This window comes from Salmo salar, chromosome ssa29 (genome assembly GCF_905237065.1).
Source record: "Salmo salar chromosome ssa29, Ssal_v3.1, whole genome shotgun sequence".
Classification (NCBI taxonomy): Eukaryota; Metazoa; Chordata; class Actinopteri; order Salmoniformes; family Salmonidae; genus Salmo; species Salmo salar.
In genome coordinates, this window is record NC_059470.1 from 8,304,707 (window position 1) to 8,328,618 (window position 23,912).

The window sequence follows — 23,912 nt, forward strand, 5'->3', positions numbered from 1 at the left end:
TCAACATTTACAAATAGAGCAATTATCAACGAGAGTAAGGGGAGCTGGTCTTTTTCTACGGTTATGCCTGTTACGTGTGGCACAGGAGAAAGCACAAAGAGATAATAATTAGAATTGGCAGCCCACTCGACAGACACAGCAGCACAGAGACTACAGCAAGTCTTGTCCCAGCTGCCGTGGTAATGTTAAAAGAAAGAGAGTTGTTCAGACGAACCAAAAGGAGGCGCGTCCACAAGAAGGGGGCGGGAGGCAGAGGAAAGGGGGGAAATGTGGGGTGAGCAAGATAAGAGGGACAGATTGAAAGGGAAACTGGGAAAGAAATAAGGGATAGAGGGTAGAGATAGGACGGGAGAGGGAAACTGAATGGGAGTCTCTCCAATTTGATAGGAAGAGTGTAGAATAGAAGAGCGGACTGACGGTGCATGCACTAAACATAGCCTCTCGATCAGAGCACTTGACTGCACTCATTCAAGAAAAACACACGCATACAAAAACAGACACACACAGAGGAAGGAGCTGGGAGCCGGGAAGGCAACCCAGGACGAGAAAAACCGAATGGGGCAAAACGCGTGAGTTTGAGAACCAACAGAAGTTGCAAGGGGGAGCGGGGGTATTCCATAGGGGGGCTCCAGACAAGCGCCAGCCAGCCATGGGAAGCAGAGAGGCGGGAGAGATAGAGAGGGTAAACCAGAGGAACGTGTACCCAGCAGGACACAGACCCTCACCAGCAGCCCTGCAGCTTCCCAACACCAGACGGCCACTTATCCCAGAGATGCGAGACAAGCGGGATGAGAGGGGGCCGGCTAGCTAGCTCTCGCTCCTGAGCAGTTTAACCAGGGGTGGGAGGGGGGTTGCAGTCCACAGATGTGGTCGTTGCGGAGGACCATGGGGCCGGGTCCATCACGGGGTGGCTGTTTGCTCAGGTGGCTGGGGTTGAAAATATGCCGCAGGAGCACGCTGGTGTTCGCCCTGCTCTGGTTCGGCACTTGGGTGTTCCTCAATGGCTTGGTGTTTGTGCACCGGACCATCCTCTCCGACTACTGCACGGATGACAAGAGCAAGAGGATACTGCAGAGAGTGGTGAGTAGCCTACGGGGGATGGAGGGCTCACGCTTACGCATCTGTTTTGATGTTGACACTGAACTTGAGGTTAGTGTGTGTGTGTGTGTGTGTGTGTGTGACAAACATGCCACAAACCACATACTAAGCAAAATAATATAACAGGTTAAGATACTGTAGAGTACACATATTCAAATATTGACTGTTCCAAACAAACTGACTTGGAAACAAAATATTTTCTCAGGGTAAAGTTATTTAATCAATCTGTCTTGGACAAATACCTTTTTAATTCCACCAACCAACACACGCAATTAAGCTGAATTGACTCAACTGAATCACAACTCAATTGAAGAGCATTCCTAAGCTGTAGTAGACAATAAACCTCCCTTATTCTTAACCTCCTCTGGGCTACTGCACAGAAATTAGCCAGTGTTATAATCTTTTTTTTTTAACACAGTGTTAAATCAACACTGAAAGTGTCAAGACTGAGGACACCATAACAGTGTTAAATTAACACACTGCTCTGTGTAAAGCCTTATTCAAATAGTTTTTTTAAAGCTGAGTTCCTTGCCTTCTGAGTAAATTGTAGATTTACCACCCATGACTGTATTTGTTAGTGAGAGAGACATGGTTGTTGCATTTGGACTTAAGCAAGTGATATCCTAAGTGAACATTTTATCATAATGTTTTTTTTTTATGAACACAATTTAACACTGGTCTGGTCTGGTCTGGGTTGTATGTATGTATGTATGTATGTATGTATGTATGTATGTATGTATGTATGTAGGTATGTAGGTAGGTAGGTAGGTATATATAGACAAAACACTTTGTGTTGATTTAACATGCTGTGTTATTTAAATAAAAAACACTGGAAAATTTGCTGTGTGTATGTAGCCTATCATATTTATGCCTTTTAATACAATTGCTCTATGCGCCCAGAGTCCACAAACAATCCCAATGTTTACTTAGGAGACATAATTATCTCTGCGCTGCCATGCTCTCTACCAATTAAACCGACTAATGTTTCAACCCCAGCATCTTTATGTAGCCCTAGAGGCGTTTCACGGACTATGCATTTCGTGGACTGCAATTCTGTCTGGGATTACTTCTTGGTTCTAAAGTTTTCACATAAATCTCCCTTTGAACCAGTGGATTACACACAATATTGTGTGTGCGATGAAATTCCTGAAGGGAATTCCACTCACAGGGTAGAATTAAAAGATTAAACAAAAGTGACAAACAAACATGACAAGAGCAAATATGAAACATGGCTGTAGAAACAGGTGCCTATAGTAAATCGACACGGTTCTATGACCACGGTTGCTTTTATACAGTTCAGTTGGTAAAAATCCAATAGGAGAAATATTTGATTGTCTATGCCTATTTGCGTACAATCTGCCCAATCAGATATACAGTGCCTTCAGAAAGTATTCACACCACTTGACTTTTTCCACATTTGTTATGTTACAGCCTAAATTTAAAATGGATTCAATTGAGATTGTGTGTCACTGGCCTACACACAATACCCCATAATGTCGATTTTTTTTTACAAATGAATTAAAAATGAAAAGCTGAAATGTCTTGAGTCAATAAGTATTCAAGCCCTTTGTTATGAACAACCTAAATAAGTTCAGGAGTAAAAATGTGCTTAACATGTCACATAATAAGTTGCATGGACTCACTCTGTGTGCAATAATAGCGTGTAACATGGTTTTTAATGACTATTTAATCTCTGTCCTACACATACAATTATCTGTAAGGTCCCTCAGTCGAGCAGTGAATTTCAAACAGATTCAACCACAAAGACCAGGGAGGTTTTTTCAATGGCTCGCAAAGAAGGGCACCTATTGATAGATGAAAAAGACAGTGAATATCCCTTATCCCCTATCAATACACCCAGTAACTACAAAGATACAGGTGTCCTTCCTAACTCAGTTGCTGGAGAGCAACTCTAGTTGTTATCTAGTTGTCATGTATTCATTACCTTTAACTGGTTAAATGTTTGTAGTTTGCATCTTTCAGTAATGATTAACATGGTTAAATAGTCATACATCTCTGCTTGATTTAGCTTTTGATATATTTGGCATTTGTATACATATTCTGTATTTCCACTGAAGAAAGCAATAATTAATCAACACTCTACTGGAAATAAATGGACTGTTATAAAACAAAAATTGCTCTACGTAAATAAATGGTGAGAAATGCTCAGTCTGAAGCCATTCGGCTATGGGTTTCACAACCTTATAATAATGATACAAGTTATATCAGCTTAAAAAGGGGTTATTTACAAAGTCTGGGGTATAACATGTTGGGCAAAGTGATATAGGAGAGTCTGACATACAACCCCTAACTTGAGTTCAGTCTTCGCCAATGAGTCGCTCTGGATAAGAGCGTCTGCTAAATGACTTAAATGTAAATGTAAATACCAAGAGTGGCCTAGCTTCATTCTTCATGACTGGGAAAGGCCTAAATTCTAGGCTGTAGAAAATCCTACATCCATCTCTTTAGATGTATAACCTTTATTTAACTAGGCAAATCAGTTAAGAACAAATTCTTATTTACAATGACGGCCTACCAGGGAACAGTGGGTTAACTGCCTCGTTCAGGTGCAGAACGACAGATTTTTACCTTGTCAGCTTTCGGTTACTGGCCCAACGCTCTAACCACTAGGCTACCTGCCGCCCCAGATCAGAACAAGAGGGATCAACAGTGATTGATATTACTGGTTTCCATCCTTAAAAAGGATAGTTGTGTTTTGCCGCGTAACACACATTATGTGTCTACCCATATGATGTGGATCATTGTCAGGTTATTAGATGTATAAGCTTCAGTAACAAAAGGACATCATGGTTGTAATAACACTTTAAACAGGCTGTTTGTAAATGTGTAGAATGTGTTTGTTTTGGTCCACACTGGTAAGTTTACTTATGTAAATTTGACAGTCACAGAGGATTTTCTTCAGGGTTAAGCACTTTCCATTCAGCTTCAGGCAACTTTAGTATAAGGCTGGATCACGCCTGTAGTGACTACTTCTATCCGTCACACCCATTGTTGCTTCTCCATTGTTCACTAGATTTATCAATGTAATTACACCCAACGCAATGTTGAAAAACACAATGTTTTTATACCACATAACTAGACGTGAGCTGGACGGGATCCCAACGCTGCCACCAATGTAGAGGAAGAAAGTGAAAGCTGCAACAGGGACTCTAACCAGGGCTCATAACGTGGCAAAATTAGCTCTAACGGCCGTTGACATGAAAGCCTTGTAGGCCTCTGGGCAGAGGCAGTAGGCCTACAATGTTGGCATATGCTTTGCTACAATAGCCTAAGTATATAACATGATCGATACGACCGCAATAATCATCATGAAACGGTCTTCGAAGTGCCATAAGTGTAAGCCAACATAATTCATTATTTTACATTAATCTGTTTAACTGCATTGATATGGCTTAATTGATCATAGTCCAGACTCATTATAGTTGCAAAAACCATGCAGTTGCACCAAGGGAATTGAAACCAAACAGATTTTTTTTGCAGGTCTTCTGTGTCTCCACATTAATTGATTAATGAATTTCCCATCATGAAAATGAATCCCAATTCCCCAATAAATGCAACCCTCATAAAATCCGACATCGCACTAGTATCCCAAAGTAAGGCTACTATTTTATTATAAGTATTTTGTTGACAACCTGGTTGATTAACAATACTGAGTTGTTAATTTTTATATATATATATATATATATATATATATATAAATAAATGTATATATATAAATGTGGGACACAAAGAAATGCAGTGTATTACACACCATCTGCAGAAATACCTTTTTGTATATATTTGCACGAATTGAGTGTGAGATTGTGTTGCCCGAATACAAAGCCTTATATTTGGGGCAAATCCAACACATAACTGGTTACCATTCTTCATATTTTCAAGCATGGTGGTGGCTGCATCATGTTATGGGTATGCTTGTCATCAGCAAGGACTGGGGAGTTTTTTAGGATAAAAAGAAACGTAATGAGCTAAGCACAGGCAAAATCCTAGAGGAAAACTTGGTTCAGTCTGCTTTCTAACAGACACTGGGAGAAGAATTCACCTTTCAGCAGGACAATAACCTAAAACACAAGGCCAAATATACACTGGAGTTGCTTACCAAGATGACATTGAATGTTCCTGAGTGGCCTAGTTATAGTTTTGACTTAAATCGGCTTGAAATTCTATGGCAAGACTTGATAATGGCTGTCAAGCAATGCTCAACAAACATATTGACAGGTTAAAGAATTGAAAAAGAATAATGTTCAAATATTTTACATCCAGGTTTGCAAATCTCTTGGAGACTTACCCAGAATGACTCTCAGCTGTAATCACTGCCATAGTTGATTCTAACATTTATTTACTCAAGTGTGTGAATACTTATGTAAATTAGATATTTCTGTTCTCATTTTAAATACATTTGCTTTAATGACAAAAAAATACAAAATGTGGTAAGGGCAAACACTTAAGTACCAATTGCTTATTGCATTGCTACATTATTAAATCCCAATGAACATTGCGCAAAACATTTTGATAGGGAAGCCTGAACAAACAAAATACACAAGGTAATAATAGCTAGATTTCGTATTATGATTAAATGCAGGTAACCCATTGTCTCCCTTCAACACTTACTCTGCCAACTTCCTAAATAACACCAAACATGCTTTGAAATTATGCAGCCAGTCTAATATATCATGTGGCGAGACAAGAAATGAGCACAAAATAGGCAAATAGTGGTTGCTTTTGCAACAGGCCATCAGTCAGTCGTTTCTGGTTTTGGCTTTGTTGCAGGGCCTTATGTTGGCCAACCTCAAAAAGTATCCCACTCTTTAGGGTCAAACTGACCAATGATTTACTGGTCAGCAATGTCGGCCAAGGTAGGACGCAAGTAAAAACACCCCAACTCTGCATTTTCTGTCTGAGTCTATATTCCTATTCAGACAAAGTTCCTGTTCTGTCTGATTACATTCATCATTATTTGTTTGCATTAGTTACAACACAATCATACTATTCATATTATATACACACACACAGTACTCAGTATTTACTCTGAGTACATTCTGGTAAAATGTACAGATAAAAACATGTTAAAGCTAGGCGTGTGTAGATTTTTACATTTTTAAGTGACATTTCATCATGGCCTATAGATTATTTAGCTTTCAATCTACATTTCATTGCAAGGGAGGCTATATATATATGTATGTATATATATGTATATGTATATATATATGTATATATATATGTATATGTGTATATATATATATATATATATATATATATATATATATATATATATGTATATGTATATGTGGCTTGAGGCGACCACTGAGGATTGTAACTAAATTGTATATAATTTTAACAGTTAAGGGTATTTTTAACTAAGCTACTAGATGAAAACTATCACACTGATACCTTGTGAACCTATTACTAAAACCACACACAGTGAAGGCAGCAGGTAACTTTGTGAGTGGACTTTGATGGAAATGCCCAATATCCTGATGATACAGTTGAAGTCAGAAGCTTACATGCACTTAGGTTGGAGTCATTAAAACTCGTTTTTCAACCACTCCAGAAATTTCTTGTTACCAAACTATAGTTTTGGCAAGTCACTTAGGACATCTACTTTGTGCATGACACAAGTCATTTCTCCAACAATTGTTTACAGACAGATTATTTCACTTATAATTCACTGTATCACAATTCCAGTGGGTCAGAAGTTTACATACACTAAGTTGACTGTGCCTTTAAACAGCTTGGAAAATTCCAGAAAATGATGTCATGGCTTTAGAAGCCTGTGATGGGTTAATTGACATAATGTTAGTCAATTGGAGGTGTACCTGTGGATGTATTTCAAGGCCTACCTTCAAACTCAGTGCGTCTTTGCTTGACATCATGGGAAAATCAAAAGATATCAGCCAAGACATCAGAAAAATAATTGTAGACCTCCACCAGTCTGGTTCATCCTTGGGAGTAATGTCAAAACTCCTGAAGGTACCACGTTCATCTGTACAAACAATATTACGCAAGCATAAACACCATGGGACCATGCAGCTGTCATGCTGCTCAGGAAGGAGACGAGTTCTGTCTCCTAGAAATGAACGTACTTTGGTGTGAAAAGTGCAAATCAATCCCAGAACAACAGCAAAGGACCTTGTGGAGATGCTGGAGGAAACAGGTACAAAAGTATCTATATCTACAGTAAAACGAGTCCTATATCGACATAACCTGAAAGGCCGCTCAGCAAGGAAGAAGCAACTGCTCCAAAACTGCCATAAAAAGCCAGACTACGGTTTGCAACTGCACATGGGGACAAAGATCATACTTTTTTGAGAATTGTCCTCTGGTCTGATGAAACAAAAATAGAACTGTTTGGCCATAATGACCATCGTTATGTTTGGAGGAAAAAGGGAGAGGCTTGCAAGCCGAAGAACATCATCCCAACCGTGAAGCACAGTGGTGGCAGTGTAACAGTGTAGGTTCCGTCCCTCTCTTCGCCTCAACCCGGGCTCGAACCAGGGACCCTTGCACACATCAACAACTGACACCCACCGAAGCATCGTTACCCATCGCGCCACAAGAGCCACGGCCCTTGCAACGCAAGGGGCAACCCTACTTCAAGTCTCAGAGCGAGTGACGTCACCGATTGAAACGCTATTAGCGCGCACCACCGCTAACTAACTAGCCATTTCACATTGGTTACACTCACCCCCCCTTTGACCTCCTCCTTTTCCGCAGCAACCAACGATCCGGGTCACGGCACCAATGTAACAGTGTAGGTTCCGTCCCTCTCTTCGCCTCAACCCGGGCTCGAACCAAGGACCCTTGCACACATCAACAACTGACACCCACCGAAGCATCGTTACCCATCGCGCCACAAGAGCCACGGCCCTTGCAACGCAAGGGGCAACCCTACTTCAAGTCTCAGAGCGAGTGACGTCACCGATTGAAACGCTATTAGCGCGCACCACCGCTAACTAACTAGCCATTTCACATCGGTTACAGCAGCATCATGTTGTGGGGGTGCTTTGCTGCAGGAGGGACTGGTGCACTTCACAAAATAAATAGCATCATGAGGCAGGAAAATTACGTGGATATATTGAAGCAACATCTCAAGACATCAGTCAGGAAGTTAAAGCTTGGTCACAAATGGGTCATCCAAATAGACAATGACCCCAAGCATACTTCCAAAGTTGTGGAAAAATGGCTTAAGGACAACCAAGTCAAGGTATTGGAGTGGCCATCACAAAGCCCTGACCTCAATCCTATAGACAATTTGTGGTCAGAACTGAAAAAGCATGTGCGAGCAAGGAGGCCTTACAAACCTGTCTCAGTTACACTAGCTCTGTCAGGAAGAATGGGCCAAAATTGACCCAACTTATTGTGGGAAGATTGCGGAAGGCTACCTGAAACGTTTGACCCAAGTTAAACAATTTAAAGGCAATGCTACTAAATACTAATTGAGTGCATGTAAACTTCTGACCCACTGGGAATGTGATGAAAGAAATAACATCTGAATAAATCATTCTCTCTACTATTATTCTGACATTTCACATTCTTAAAATAAAGTGGTGATCCTAACTGACGTAAGACAGGCAATTTTTAGTAGGATTAAATGTCAAGGATTGTGAAGAACTGAGATAAATGTATTTGGCTAAGGTGTATGTAAACTTCCAACTTCAACTGTATATACAGGGACTAACATTGACCCAATATTGCTATGGTTTGCTACGGTTTCTTGATGTGCAGTTAAGCATATCTACAGCTTGGAACAACTTCTCACATTGGTAAGGGGGCATATACACTCATTTCATCACTTCTCAGCTTGCAATAGGGACTTTGTGGTTTAGATAGCATCACGTAGCTGTGCTTCCAAGCCCGGAGCAGACATGAAAGCGTCTGGATGTGTTCAGGACTATTGTCTATCTGTGAGGCGTTCAGTCGGAATAATCAAAGAACGGTAACATCCTCTGAGGATTTCCTCAGGTACAGTCATATTTGTTTGTCAAGTTGCAATATCCAAGAAATCTCTTTTCTCATCCATAGTGATAACAGACAAAGGGGAACAAAACAACAACAAAAAATTTAGACAAATGTGAACTTCAATTTGAATATAACCTAAAAAACACTTTGGAATGCGTGTTTTCTTATCTAACCACATAACCATATAAAGACCCACAACACCACCCCACCCCTAATTGTGCTACTGTATGTAATAGACAGTACTAGATATATTAAAGTTTTCAGGTTCTGATGTAGGATCTTAATTTGATCACCCTGTTTCAGGACAACTTTCCTGCAATGCAGGACATTTTGAACGTGTAGTGTATTTGAGGTTTAAAAAGGCATCTGCGGTTTGTATTTCCCACTTAGAAATGTCAGACTTGATTTTCCCTTAAGAAAAATGTATCAACCCCCGCAAAAATGTCCATTCATTATAATCCACCTAATAATTAAAATGTCCTGTTGCTACAGGATTATTTTACTGCTCTAGCAAACTGGCACAAATTAAGATCCTACATCTATCCGAATGCTAAATTAACAAACTAAACCTTAAAGGATCCCATTCAAAAGGCTATGTTGTGAGTCCTCTTTTTAAACAGTGGTGCCATCTTTTCGGAGGTCTTTTGGCAGCCTTTGCCAGTTGAACAAACCCCTTAAGATTTTTACTGCACACCTTAATAGCTTTCTGCTCCAGGGCTTACACTACAGCTTGGCTATTTTATTCTTTATTTATGCATTTAACCAGGCACAGATGGCAATGCCTGGAGATAGGGAGTGCTGCCAAGGCCACTTCAATGTGAATTCTAATGATGGTTGTGTTTCATAGGATAATTACAGGAGGCTACTGTTTTAAAAAAGTATACGTTATACATTGTGCCATCTGTAAAGTAACTGTAAATATGCTATTGTGTTCCTTTTATACCATGCCATTGTGAATAATATGATTGGTTAAAAATATTGTGATAATTCCACATTTTGTTGTGTTACAGCCTGAATTTAATATTGATTATATTGTGATTTTTCTGTACTGGCTTACACACAATACTCCATAATGTCAAAGTGGAATAATGTTTTTTGAAAATGTTACTAATTAAAACCTGAAATGTCTTAAGTCAATAACTATTCAACCTCTTTGTTATGGCAAGCCTAAATAAGTTCAGGAGTAAAAATGTGCTGAGCAAGTCACATAATAAGTTGCATGGACTCACTCTGTGTGCAATAACAGTGTTTAACATGATTTTTTAATGACTACTTCTTCTCTGTACCGCACACATGCAATTATCTGTAAGGTCCCGTAGTCAAGCAGTGAATTTCAAACACAGATTCAACCACAAAGACCAGGGAGGTTTTCCAATGCCTCGCAAAGAAGGGTACTTATTGGTAGATGGGTAAAAAAAAGAAAAGCAGACATTGAACATCCCTTTGAACATGGTGAAGTTATTCATTCCACTGTGGATGGTGTATCAATATACCCAGTCACGACAAAGATACAGGCGTTCTTCCTAACTCAGTTGACGGAGACGAAGGAAACTGGTGAATTTAAAACAGTTACAGAGAGTTCTGGCTATTATAGGAGAAAACTGAGGATGGATCAACAGCATTGCAGTTACTCCACAATACTAACCTAATAGACAGAATAAAAAGAAAAAAGATGTACAGATATCAAATATTCCAAAACATGCATCCTGTTTGCAATAAGGCACTAAAGTAATACTGCAAAAAGTGTGTCAAAAAAATGTGTCATTAACTTTTTGTCCTGAATATGTTATGTTTGGGGCAAATCCAATACAACACATTACTGAGTACCACTCTCCATATTTTCAAGTATAGTGGTGGCTGCATCATGTCATGGGTATGCTTTTAATCGTTAAGGACTGGAGAGTTTTTCAGGATAAAAAATAAACGTAATTGAGCTAAGCACAGGAAAAATCCTAGAAGAAATCCTGGTTCAGTCTGCTTTACACCAGACACTGTGTCACGCCTGCTCCTGTTCCTCCCCTCCGGCGTACGACGTCGCCAGAGTACTAACCACCGGTCCTGGGATTCATCATTACACACACCTGGCTCATCATTACGCGCACATGTGAATCATTATGATTCACACCTGGACTCCATTACAATCATCATTTCCTCCCCTTTATACGTATGTCACTCTCCCAGGTTCACTCACCAGTTGGTATTGTTCTTGTGTATCGGCGGACTGCCTTATGTTAGTGTCATGTTCTTGGTTTTGTTGTTTTATTAAAACGTTTCACCTGCACCTGCTTCCGACTCACCGCCCCATCATTACACACTGGGTGTTGAATTCAATTCTCAGCAAGACAACCTAAAACATTAGACCAAATCTACACTGGAGTTGCTTACCAAGATGACAGTAAATGTTCCTGAGTGGCTGAGTTACAGTTTTGACTTAAATCTACTTCTAAAACTATGGCAAGACCTGAAAATGGTTGGCTAGCAATGATCAACAACCAATTTGACAGAACTTGAAGTATTCTTAAAAGAATTATGGGCAAATGTTGCACAATCCAGGTGTGTAAAGCTCTTAGAGACTTACCCAGAAAGACTCACAGCTATTCGCTGCCAAAGATACTTCTACTAAGTATTGACTCAGGGGTGTGAATACTTATGTAAATTAATAAATGTTCAATACATTTGCAAAAATATCAAAAAACATGTCACTTTGTCATTATGTATTGGGTATTGTGTGTAGATGGTTGAGCGGAAAAATCTATTTAATCCATTTTGGGTTCAGGCTGTAACACAACAAAATGTGGAATAAGTCAAGGGGTATTAATGGTTTCTCCTATGGAGATGGAACAGGTCATACATTATATTAATGTTATATTATATTTTTATGTGGTAACTTTTTGTTTTTTATTATGTGCTAGTAAACCAGCTGTTTGAGATTAAAAACAATATGACGAGTGCTTGAATCCCACAGCTAAACGATCAGATCATGCAACACTAGGCTACTGAATAAAGGGGTTTAGTTTCCAAATAAGCAGCAATGAAGTTGTGTATAGTGCATGCATACATAATTATGGGATACTAGTACTTCCAGTGAACTGGACTTCTCGATAAAACAGGCCACCCTCTCAGTGCCCTCAAAATGAATGTATTTATTGTTCCTCTTCACTTAAATGTAATGTAAATGTAAATTTAAAATGAATAAACACAATGAAGTCCACCCCACATTCACACTCCACACAATAAGAGCAATTATGGCTTGATGATTTACAGTACTGGCTTACATTGGCTGTGAGTGAGTCCAAATAATTATCACATTGTTCCCGCTTAGCAAATCGAGCCAAATGTATATAATCTAGGCTACAATGTATATATTTAAACGATTGTCTGTCGAATTATGGGGAACAAAAGGTCTTCTCTGGACGTATTTGAGCATGTCTTTGTTTTCAGACAAATTTTTCCAGTGAGAGAAATCTTAGTAGAGCTAAGGCCACTGTTGTAGGACATTCCAGACATGCCGACTCTGACCAGTGCTTGGGCCAGACTGCGCTCCGCTCAACGGACCACAGCACACTGGTCCACTGCACTTTTCTTGTGTGAAACTTGTGAACTGTCGTGTGAACTGAAGCCACTACAGTTCATCCATTTACAATAATGATACAAAATAAGTACGCTTTTAATAACAGGAAACTAACCATATTTATGACACATGCATTGAACTTATGTAATTCTGAGGGATTAGTTTGTTGTTACATAAATTCTAACGGACATTGTGTTATTTAGCTCCCTTACCCATTAGCTAATAAGATTACAGAATGGTGAGTACTGTAAAACCTATACTGCCACTTCCACGTAGATTCTCTTCATAGGTAGATGGCTTCAGTTTTCAGAATAAGAAGTGTGTGTAAACAGGCAGCAGTTTGTGAACTTTGTCTGTTTGATTGAATCCCAGTCATAGAATAGGAATAAAACATAAATGGTGCAATTAAAAGGCAAATATTTTATAATAGGAAAGTGGACCAATCTTTGCAGTGGTGCAGACGCTTTAGTAAACCTTGCCATTGGGCTAAATAAAAAATTAATATGATTAGCTTTTGTTGGACCTTTTAAGGTCTATGTATTTGGACTTTAGTATATGGAATGTGCCCCAGAGATGGAGTTTGGGCTTTGCCCAGCCAGCAGCGATTTCCCTGATTCTGATTGATGGCCAATAAATGTTTGCTTTGTTCATTGCATTTTTGGGGATTTCAAGACATAAAATGTAAAAGGTGGAAAAGTATAGAAAGCAAACACCTGCAAATTTTTTTGTTGTTGCTTTTTCGACCCTGTAATCATGATGATGTGACTTGGCTGGTTAACCGAAGGTTCATTAATGACTTGGACTATTTCAAAGTCTGGAGTGTATTGTTTCCCTGGGCCCACTTATTCACGTCATTAGCTAGAGTTTGAAATGCCAAACAAACATGCTGTGGGCGTCAGCAGGGCTATTTATTGACTTTAACTCTTGTACTGTATTTTGGCTTCTCTGTACATATCCACATCTGACAGTATGACGTGTAACTATAGCTGAAGCCATTGTTTCGCCACAAAGCAATTATATGTACATTGTAAACTCCAATGCTTATACAAATGCAAGCAAAACCCAAACACCACAGTGGGAATGTTTACATACAAACAGAAGCTAAACACGGCTGCAGTCTGAAATTATGCATGTCCCAGGAAATCCAGGGAATTAAAATGGATGTGTGGAACTTGGATGCCTTGCATAGAAGGAAAAACAGAAAGAAAATACACGATTCAGCCTGGGCTAGATGCCTAGGCTGGGATATTATGGCCACGGCACCGGTTAGCCTACACGAGGCCGAGAGATAGCAGGGGTGCATTAGGGGCCTCAGAATAATTGCAGGGGTCTCTGAGTTCAGCCCTCTGGAGATAAGGGGAGGACACTTAGGCCTTTCAGATGGCTGCAATGACCATCAAACTATGTGATACAGCTCAAGACAGGCCACTTTCATTTGTGTTGTCACCCAGCCTAACAGATAGCAAAGTTGGAGAGCAGGAAAGTCTGCCAATACAACCATAGTATGAGACTCAATATCAGGCACAAGCCCAGCAGAGAAGGATGAGAATACTGTTAACTCTTTTTCATTTATTTTGTGAAATATACACTACTGGTCAAAAGTTTTAGAACACCTACTCATTCAAGGGTTTTTCTTTATTTTTACAATTTCCTCATTGTAATAGTGAAGACATCTAAACGATGAAATAACACATATGGAATCATATAGTAACCAAAAAAAGTGTTAAACAAATCAAAATATATTTTAGATTTTAGATTCTTCAAATAGCCACCCTTTGCCTTGATGACAGCTTTGCACACGCTTGTGTTATGTGTTATTGCATAGTTTTTTCTTCTTCTACAATGTAGAAAATAGTAAAAATAAAGAAAAACCCTTGAATGAGCAGGTGTTCTAAAATGTTTGACCGGTAGTGTACATATGATTATGCCACATGGACCACACTTAACTAGAAGTTGTTGTTATGTTAATGATTTTTGTAACACATCTGCAATGAACATAAAACAATCACTAAATTGTAATGAAAATAAATAGTCCACAACCACAGTTTTCAATTATTATCAGTGAAGTTACTGTTGAATTACATGTAACTACACGTTATTTTACCAATTAATTCACTTCAATGTGTCACTACATTGTGTGCATGTGAAGTACAGTGAGGGAAAAAAGTGGTTGATCCCCTGCTGATTTTGTACGTTTGCCCACTGACAAAGAAATGATCATTCTATAATTTTAGTGGTAGGTTTATTTGAACAGTGAGAGACAGAATAACAACAACAAAAATCCAGAAAAACGCCTGTCAAAAATGTTATAAATTGATTAGCATTTTAATGAGGGAAATAAGTATTTGACGCCTCTGCAAAACATGACTTAGTACTTGGTGGCTAAACCCTTGTTGGCAATCACAGAGGTCAGACGTTTCTTGTAGTTGGCCACCTGGTTTGCACACATCTCAGGAGGGATTTTCTGTCCCACTCATCTTTGCAGATCTTCTCCAAGTCATTAAGGTTTCGAGGCTGACGTTTGGCAACTCGAACCTTCAGCTCCCTCCACAGATTTTCTATGGGATTAAGGTCTGGAGACTGGCTAGGCCACTCCAGGACCTTAATGTGCTTCTTCTTGAGCCACTCCTTTGTTGCCTTGGCCGTGTGTTTTGGGTCATTGTCATGCTGGAATACCCATCCACGACCCATTTTCAATGCCCTGGCTGAGGGAAGGAGGTTCTCACCCAAGATTTGACGGTACATGGCCCCGTCCATCGTCCCTTTGATGCGGTGTGTTACCAATTGTTTTCTTGGTGACTATGGTCCCAGCTGCCTTGAGATCATTGACAAGATCCTCCCGTGTAGTTCTGGGCTGATTCCTCACCGTTCTCATGATCATTGCAACTCCACGAGGTGAGATCTTGCATGGAGCCCCAGGCCGAGGGAGATTGACAGTTCTTTTGTGTTTCTTCCATTTGTGAATAATCGCACCAACTGTTGTCACCTTCTCACCAAGCTGCTTGGCGATGGTCTTGTAGCCCATTCCAGCCTTGTGTAGGTCCACAATCTTGTCCCTGACATCCTTGGAGAGCTCTTTGGTCTTGGCCATGGTGGAGAGTTTGGAATCTGATTGATTGATTGCTTCTGTGGACAGGTGTCCTTTATACAGGTAACAAGCTGAGATTAGGAGCACTCCCTTTAAGAGTGTGCTCCTAATCTCAGCTCGCTACCTGTATAAAAGACACCTGGGAGCCAGAAATCTTTCTGATTGACAGGGAGTCAAATACTTATTTCCCTCATTAAAATGCAAATCAATTTATAACATTTTTGACATGTGTTTTTCTGGATTTTTTGTTGTTATTCTGTCTCTCACTGTTCAAATAAACCTACCATTAAAATTATAGACTGATAATTTCTTTGTCAGTGGGCAAATGTACAAAATCAGCAGGGGATCAAATACTTTTTTCCCTCACTGTATGACCTATGCTTATAGGCTTGCAATTTCAATGCAAGCCTACAAGCCTAGAGAGGAAAGGGTGTGGAAAGACCAATAAACATTTGTGAGGGATGGTGATAAGAGAAACAAAACTATGGCTAACGTGTTAATGCCATGCCACCCAGTCAAGGCTATTAGGCATCTCGCTGAAATCTTGAGAGAATCAAGATGACAGCTGTTGACTTTGGAATGTAGACAGAGAGGGAGTTTCTATGTAATCCTCCTAGGAACAGTAATCATTTCCAACCTCTGGATGTACATCTATGCACTGAGACGTACAACAATCACATTAGCTCGCGAATCGGAGACATAAAAAGCAGGTTAAATAGAGGGCGAAACTGTAGTGTAGTGGGATGTAATTTAATTCACCATCAACTGAAACATTTTCAGAAAATATACTGCCTTGTACAGGATTGTCCATTTTCATTTCAGTAGCACAACAATATAGTGCCATTCCCTTATTAGGATGAGACATGGACTACAAATCACATTTTTCAAATCTGCTGTTCACAAATAAATGTGGTTTCCTGCAAAAATGTTGGTGCCTCATCATTTTAGAAAAAAAAGATTTGCAAAAAAACAACAACAATGTTTTGTGACTCTGCCATGACAACCTTACTATGTACACCAAAAATAATTTGATTTTGTCTGTGTGTGTCTCTGTCTGTCCCAGTGTGAAGAGTACCGCGAGGGTGCCCTGACTGGTGACCTGTGCGAGGACCTGTGCGTGAGCGGTCAGGTGGAGTACAAGCGCTGCCTCTACTACGAGAATGGCAAGAAGGTGATCGAGGCTCGGTGGCGTGGCACTCCCGTGGTGCTCAAGTCCAAGCTGGAGAACTTCTCCTCCTACGAAAGCCTGGGCCTCCTGGAGTACCAGGACCCGGCCGAGGAGCTCGCTCCCCTGGACGTGGTCTTCTATGCCACCCTGGAGATCAGGAACTCCCTGGGGCTGGACATGGGTGGCAACGCCTCGCTGCCACCGCTGTGGGGCCAGAGGCTGAGGGAGCGTGGGCGGCCCTACTCGCGGGCAGAGCTGGCATCGCTTTGGTCCCTGCTCCAGCAGGAGGAGTACGTCTTCCTGAGGGTGCTGCAGGACCTCAGCCGCCACGTGGCCAAGGTGCTGGGTTCCTGCGGACACTTCTACGCCGTTGAGTACTTGTCGGCGGGCCACGCCTGGGACCAGAACATATTCTCTCTGGAGGAGGTATCGGCGGGCCCATGGACGGCGAGGGACATGGTGCACCGCATCGCCCTCAGCTTCCTGGACATGGCGTGGCGCTTCGACAATGACTTCTCGCACCGCCTCCACCTGTGCGACATCAAACCAGAGAACTTTGCCATCCGGAAGGACCTTACGGTGAGCTGACCACGTTTGCACACATACACACACATACGAACACACTCACACACAGAGTACACTCATAGACACACACGCACATGCTTCAAAGCAATAAGTTGCTGACTCTTTCACACAAGAACGCTAAAACAGCATGGAAGGCTCATTTGGAGAGATACCTGTCATTAAAACTGTCCCAGAGCGGCTGCTGGGTACCCCTCACAGATCTGAGATCTGCTTCTCTTTAGTTGGGGAGTTCAGATTCTTTCTCTGTAAACAAGAAAAGGTCAGATTTAGCTCCCTTTTTTCATAGTAAAACAGTAATTAATTAATCCGTGCAATACTGCAGGACATTCATCCGCAGAGTGCAAACCGTTTGATGAGAACAACGCGCCATCTGAAGAATGATGAGGCTCCAAGTTGTTTAATTGTTTCCCACAAGGAAAAAAACAGCCGGTTGTGCCATTTTTCACAATTATATTACGTTGCTTTTTAACATGGAGGAAGCCCATGATCCAGGCAACACACTGAGGAATAGGATGTATTTAAATATGGTTGTTGGGGACACCCCCTATGCATTCAATGATATAAGTTTGTCTGAGTTTCACCTGAGTTTCTCTGTTTGAAACCTATGCATCTTTGGCTGACTCTGACCTATGAAGGACTGAGAGCAAGGTGCATATACACCTCACGTTGCATTTTTGTACCCCAATTGTGCCATCAGTGTGTCAATAATCAGTACAAAACATGTTTTATTTCTGCTGATGGGTGATTCAAAGCATAGACAGATATCCAAAATAATTCTTTCTGAGTAGCCTAGATGAGACAAGGGGAATAAAAAGCGAACCTCATTAACACAAAAGCATAGTGTTACAATAGAGGGTATTACAAACCATTTTCATTTGATTTCCATAGAAATTTGAGAAACTTGCCAGGGCCATAAAGAATAAGCTGTTTGAGCAATCAATGTAAAACATATGTATTATCTTTAGAGTGAGTAAATTTATTTATATTTTCATTCAACTTGGCTTAAGTTGCTGTACACCAATTGCTCATGTTGGCGGCGGCATCCGAAACTGGAGAACATTAGTTTGATGAGGCCCTCGATGAGATAACCATTGTTATAAGGACATCATTTAGGTTGCATAACAGTTAGCATGCCAAAACCCAAATTACCTTTTGAAGTAAAACAAAAAAAAAAACATGCAAGAAAAAAAAGAAAGATGGAAGCTTTTATTTGACTTGTGAATGTTCTGATGTTTTTTTTCTCTGTGTAATTGCGGGTAAGTTTACACTTTATCGACAGCATAGAAAGTAAAAAGATGTTTGAAGTAAAAATATAATATTCTCGTCCCTATTATGGTTTACATAAACCGTGAGCTCATTTGATAGTGTGGACAAAGACCAGGAGAAAGGAGAGGAGTCCAAAGGAGACTTGTTATTGTCTACGTTTCGGCTGCTGCGTCGTCAAAAAAAGTATCCTTTCAATCCCTCCTTTCTTTTTATTTCAAAAGTACATGTATATAGCTCCAGGTGATACTTTGTTTTTTACCGTGCAGCTGATCCCTTATTTCGTTTTCTCATGTGATAATAAACAGAGGAAAGGTATTCTCTGTTATATACTGGGGGGTATATTGAAAGGGTGTATTGTGTACAGTATATTAAATGTTGGGGGGGTATACAGTATAGGGGCTATATTGTATATTAAAAGTGTATTGGGAGTATATATTTGGTTGGCTTGCGTCGTTGCATTAGCAGTGGTAAGTGATACATAGAAAGGATACCAATTATTATCATATCTGTCAGATCTACAGCTCCTTAAAGTGCTATGCTGATTTGGCTGGACATGATGGGTGAGTGAAGAGCAATGTCGAGAATACCATCTCTTATTTTCACTGATCACTAAGGGCTCTATTCAGTCTGTATCGCTGAAGCGTTACAGATTGCACACTAGAAATGTGAAGGTCATTTCCGATTGAGCCAACATACCGTGAATGCAACCACTAGAACGTTGCCTTTAATTGTCAATCACGCTATGAAGCTCAACTTCCGCGATACGGATTGAATAGAGCCCTTAAGATTCTTTCTACCTTTCAGAATTCGACAGTGACTTATTTTTTGGGTGTTCTGACATGTTTGCTACAAATCAGCTGTAACTGACATGAAGTGCTGCAGTGGAGTTATTCCTTCACGGGCCATCACTTAAGCAAAGAGGACGATTATAACAAGCCATACAGATGAAACAGCATCCCAACGCCCTTAAACAACAGCATGTGTGAAAATGTATATCTTTTTTTTTACTGTATAATTCCATGTCAATGAGATTCAAAATATCTCCCACAGGAATAGTTGCAATGTGGTTATTTTGATTTATTATTTTTGCTTAAAAAATAAAAAAGAACAAGTGGTGAAGGTATAGGGAGATAGATGAAAGGGGGAAAGTAAGACTGAAAGTAGTGAACGTAAGTGAAGATAAAGATAAAATACATTTGATTGATTCATACGGCTATTAAACCCTTGCCTCTGGGGTCAATGTGAGTTCCGAAGTTGGCAGCAATGCAACTCGATCAGACTCCGGCACTTACTCCCCCTCTCTGTGCTGTTGTGCAGGTGGTGGCTATAGATGTGGACATGGCTTTCTTCGAGCCCAAAATGCGAGACATCCTCGAGCAGAACTGCACTAATGACGACGACTGCAACTTCTTTGACTGCATCTCGAAATGCAACATGAAGACGAACAAGTGCAGCTCAAAGCGGAGGAATAGCAACCTGCAGGTAAGTGTGATTGCATCGAAATATGAACGTGATTCCATATTATTTTCAACTCACTCTACATCTCACCATTAAGTAAGTTATTCAATTCTTCGGTTGGTTGCTCCTCTGAAGAGCTGTACTGGAGCACTCAACTTTTAATTATTTTTAGTTATGAATGTGTAGTTGAGCGCTTCAAGGAATGTTAATTGCTTATGATAACACTATGGAATTTCAGTGCATGATTATAATACAAGAACCAACCTAAGATAGATAAGACCTCAAGAGACTATTTCCCACTTTCGCTGTAAACACAGAAGAAATCACTTTCGCTGTAAACACAGCAGATGTCCGCTTAAGCAGAAATCACCTTTACGGCCCGGGATTCAATACGATCGTGTTTTGTCAGTATTTGAAATGCTGTTTCCGCGTTTGGAGAGACTATATTCACAGTGAATACTGCATATGTTGACCTTTCAATGGCACATTGTTCAAATCCGCGATCAGTTTGAAACCCGGCCTAAGACGCAATGCAGTACAAAAGCGCAACATGACTGCAAAAGAGACAGGTTGGAATGTCTGAGAAATAGTGGACAAATTAAACTTTTTGGTAAATTAGTGGTGTTTGAATTTGTTGATATGGGATATGATTGTTTGGTTGGACAAAAGGCCAAAATGTGGCACGGTCCCACACAATCCGGAACATGTTGTCACCCTTGTCAATACCTAGTCTTTGACATAATATGCATCCAATTGATAAGTTGAAATACTGTCGGCACTCATACTGCCGGATGCCCTGGAGAAGCGGAGAGCTCCCAGACAATGTCGCATATGTGATGACATCAGGTCCACCTCAAGGCCACAGGTGGCTGCTGCGAATGATACCTTTCCTCCGCTCCTGATCACTTATCGCGACCCTCGCTGACCCCTACCTCTCCATTGTACTGCCTGCCATCCAGGAGACAATGGTGGCTTTGTCTTTAAACGATTGCGGGGGTCAAGGAGACGATTTGTGTCTCGGGGGCTCTCGTCCCCTTCAAACAGGCGTGTAATAAGAATATGACTGATGATGGCCCCGGTGATAATGAAATAAGAACTAAGGAACAGTAGGTTACTCTCACAATGACCAACCCCCCTCCCCTTTTCTCTTGTCCACCCCTCTTTCTTCTCCTCTCTGACTGTCCACTTCTGTCATCCCCCTTCCCCCACTTTCCTTGTGTTTCTGACTGTCCCCTCCTCTTCTCTCTCCTCTCTGTTACCCCCCTTCCTCCTTTCCTCTTGGGTCTCTGACTCACCCCCTCTTCTCTCCTCATTTCTTTGCTCCTCTCTGGACTGTCATCCCCTCTTCTCTCCCCCCTCTCTTCTGCTCTGGACAGGTGATCTGTCAGAAGATCTTCAGGCCCTGGTTCTCTCCCACGCTGCTGGGCGCCAAGGCGGGCCTCCCCCTCCAGGTGGACCTCCAGCGGGCAGTGCAGGAGTGCGCCGAGACATCCTCGGGAGAGGACGAGGAGCGTCCCCAGGCCGTCCAGAAGCGCTTGCTGCACCTCCTTACGCGCCTTCTCCACCAAGGGACCTCCTCTGAGCGTGGGGGCGCAGATGGAGAGGGCATTCACTCCCACACAGCTCTTAACTTCTGAGACATTGCACTGTTCACTCTCACAAAAACTATACACTGAAGAAAACAATCATATTGGCTTCATGAGAGTTATTTCAAGTGTCTAGTTGTTTTGTGATGTGGTTCCTGCAAACTGATACTGGTTGCTGATGTAACAAAAGATGCACTGATGGTGGTAGTACTGACTATGTGTCTTTAGTACCTACAGTAAGCAGACAATTGCAGTTTCTGAGGTAGAACTGCAGCATCTGCCAATAATTGGTGGTCTATCAAGCAAGTGGTTCTTATTTGAGTCATCTTTACATTAAATAAATGCAGATACTTTCTTTGAACCTCTTTGTACAGTCGATCTATTACTATGATCTCATGATGATCACTAAGGATCCGCCCCTTTTCTTCAATTTCCACCAAAAATGACATACCAAATCTAACTGCCTGTAGCTCAGGCCCTGAAGCAAGGATATGCATATTCTTGGTGCCATTTGAAAGGAAACACTTTTTTTTTGTTGAAGTTTGTGGAAATGTAAAAGGAATGTAGGAGAATATAACACAATAGATCTGGTAAAAGATAATACAAAGAAAAAATCTACAGTTATTTTGTACCATCATCTTTGAAATGCAAGAGAAAGGCCAGAATGTATTATTCCAGAACAGGTGCAATTTAGATTTTGGCCACTAGATGGAAGCAGTGTTTTTAGACTGATCCAATGAACCATTGCATTTCTGCTCAAAATGTTGTATCAAGACTGCCCAAATGTGCCTCATTTGTTTATTAATAACTTTTCATGTTCAAAATGTTGCACTCTCCTCAAACAATAGCATGGTATTCTTTCACTGTAATAGCTACTGTAAATTGGACAGTGCAGTTAGATTAACAAGAATTTAAGCTTTATATCAGATATGTCTATGTCCTGGGAAATGTTCTTGTTACTTACAACCTCACGCATTAGCCTACGTTAGCTCAACCGTCCCGTGGAATGGACACCGATCCCGAAGAAGTTTTAATAAAAAGTTACTTCAGTAACAGTCATGCAGTATGGCACACATAGCTTTTTAAAAATGTTTCCCAATATCTGTTTGATATCCGCTTGTGATCAACCAACCTAAAATGACAGCTGCCTGTTGTCAGATCCGCCTTTTGTTTCAAGTAACATGTCAACACCTTCCAGGCTAATGGACAGGGAGAAGTATAGATCAGAAACAGCGCTTGGTTCCCACCGTCCGGCCCGGTAGCCTGTTCCAATGGGAAATGGCGATGCTGTCGTGCAAGTACTCCCCTTCTCTCTACAGTGGACTTTAGCTTCCAAGAAGATCAGGTTCCCTACGCTCTCCAGCTGGTTCACCTCAGGATAGGGGGAGGAAAGTAGACGAAACCCAGGCTTTGGACGGGAAGGGCGGGTGGGATGGGGCAAAACCCATCACATCCGCAGGGGTATCGAGAGTGTGACACGGACCTGGTAATCTGGTAACATCTTACCTACATGTGAACTCCGGCCCTATGGGGACCTACAGAGAGAGCCACTGATTTATGTTCAAGTGTCTCAGCTTTCTCTCAAAACACAGACCTCTGCAGCTCCCAGGGTCTCCAAGGTGATACTGAGGATCTGGTTTGGATCTACTCCTAGGGACTAAGCCAGGGGATGGTGGAGATACTGTAGTATGAGGGAGAGTGAGAGATGAGTGTACTCTAGGTTCTATGAAGGTCTTCAGCCGGATCACTGTCACATTCGGAGATAAACAGATTAGTTTAGATAGAGTTACTGTAAAAGGGAGAGATGGAAAAAGAGAATGAGAGCGCAAGAGACTCTTTCCAGTCCCTACTGTCAACATTCCACTACCTCATCTTCATGGGAAAGAAAAAGCCATGGGCTTTTATTCCTGGGTTCAAGTGTGCAGTGGAAATCTGCTGGCCTCTGTTTTTGTGTGTGCAGACACAGACATCGTAAAACATTGAGTTTTATAAGATTGGATCATAAAACCGGCGTCATCAGCGGTTGCATCCTGTTCATACTCTAACTCTTCATACAAACATAAGGGAAAGTGTCACTTGATATGCCTGACCAATGATGTTCTGAAGTTTTGTGTT

The 23,912-nt window shown here is 41.0% G+C and overlaps 1 protein-coding gene across 1 annotated transcript; it reads left to right on the top strand.

The window, feature by feature from the left end:
* The first annotated feature begins 263 nt into the window (after positions 1–263).
* On the top strand, positions 264–22,158 carry dipk1c (divergent protein kinase domain 1C). The gene is made up of 4 exons (XM_014180634.2): positions 264–1,080; positions 16,798–17,481; positions 20,071–20,235; positions 21,588–22,158. Exons 1-4 carry the CDS (start codon positions 865–867, stop codon positions 21,846–21,848), a joined length of 1,326 nt encoding a protein of 441 aa, XP_014036109.1. The 5' UTR covers positions 264–864; the 3' UTR covers positions 21,849–22,158.
* The last annotated feature ends 1,754 nt before the right edge of the window (positions 22,159–23,912 follow it).

What these genes read in the sequence shown, in the direction of transcription:
- dipk1c (XM_014180634.2), top strand. Translation starts at nt 865, where the DNA reads ATGTGGTCGTTGCGGAGGACCATGGGGCCGGGTCCATCACGGGGTGGC. An exon ending in AGAGGATACTGCAGAGAGTG is followed by an intron (nt 1,081 to 16,797) that starts GTGAGTAGCCTA and finishes TGTCTGTCCCAG; the next exon opens with TGTGAAGAGTACCGCGAGGG. An exon ending in CCATCCGGAAGGACCTTACG is followed by an intron (nt 17,482 to 20,070) that starts GTGAGCTGACCA and finishes GCTGTTGTGCAG; the next exon opens with GTGGTGGCTATAGATGTGGA.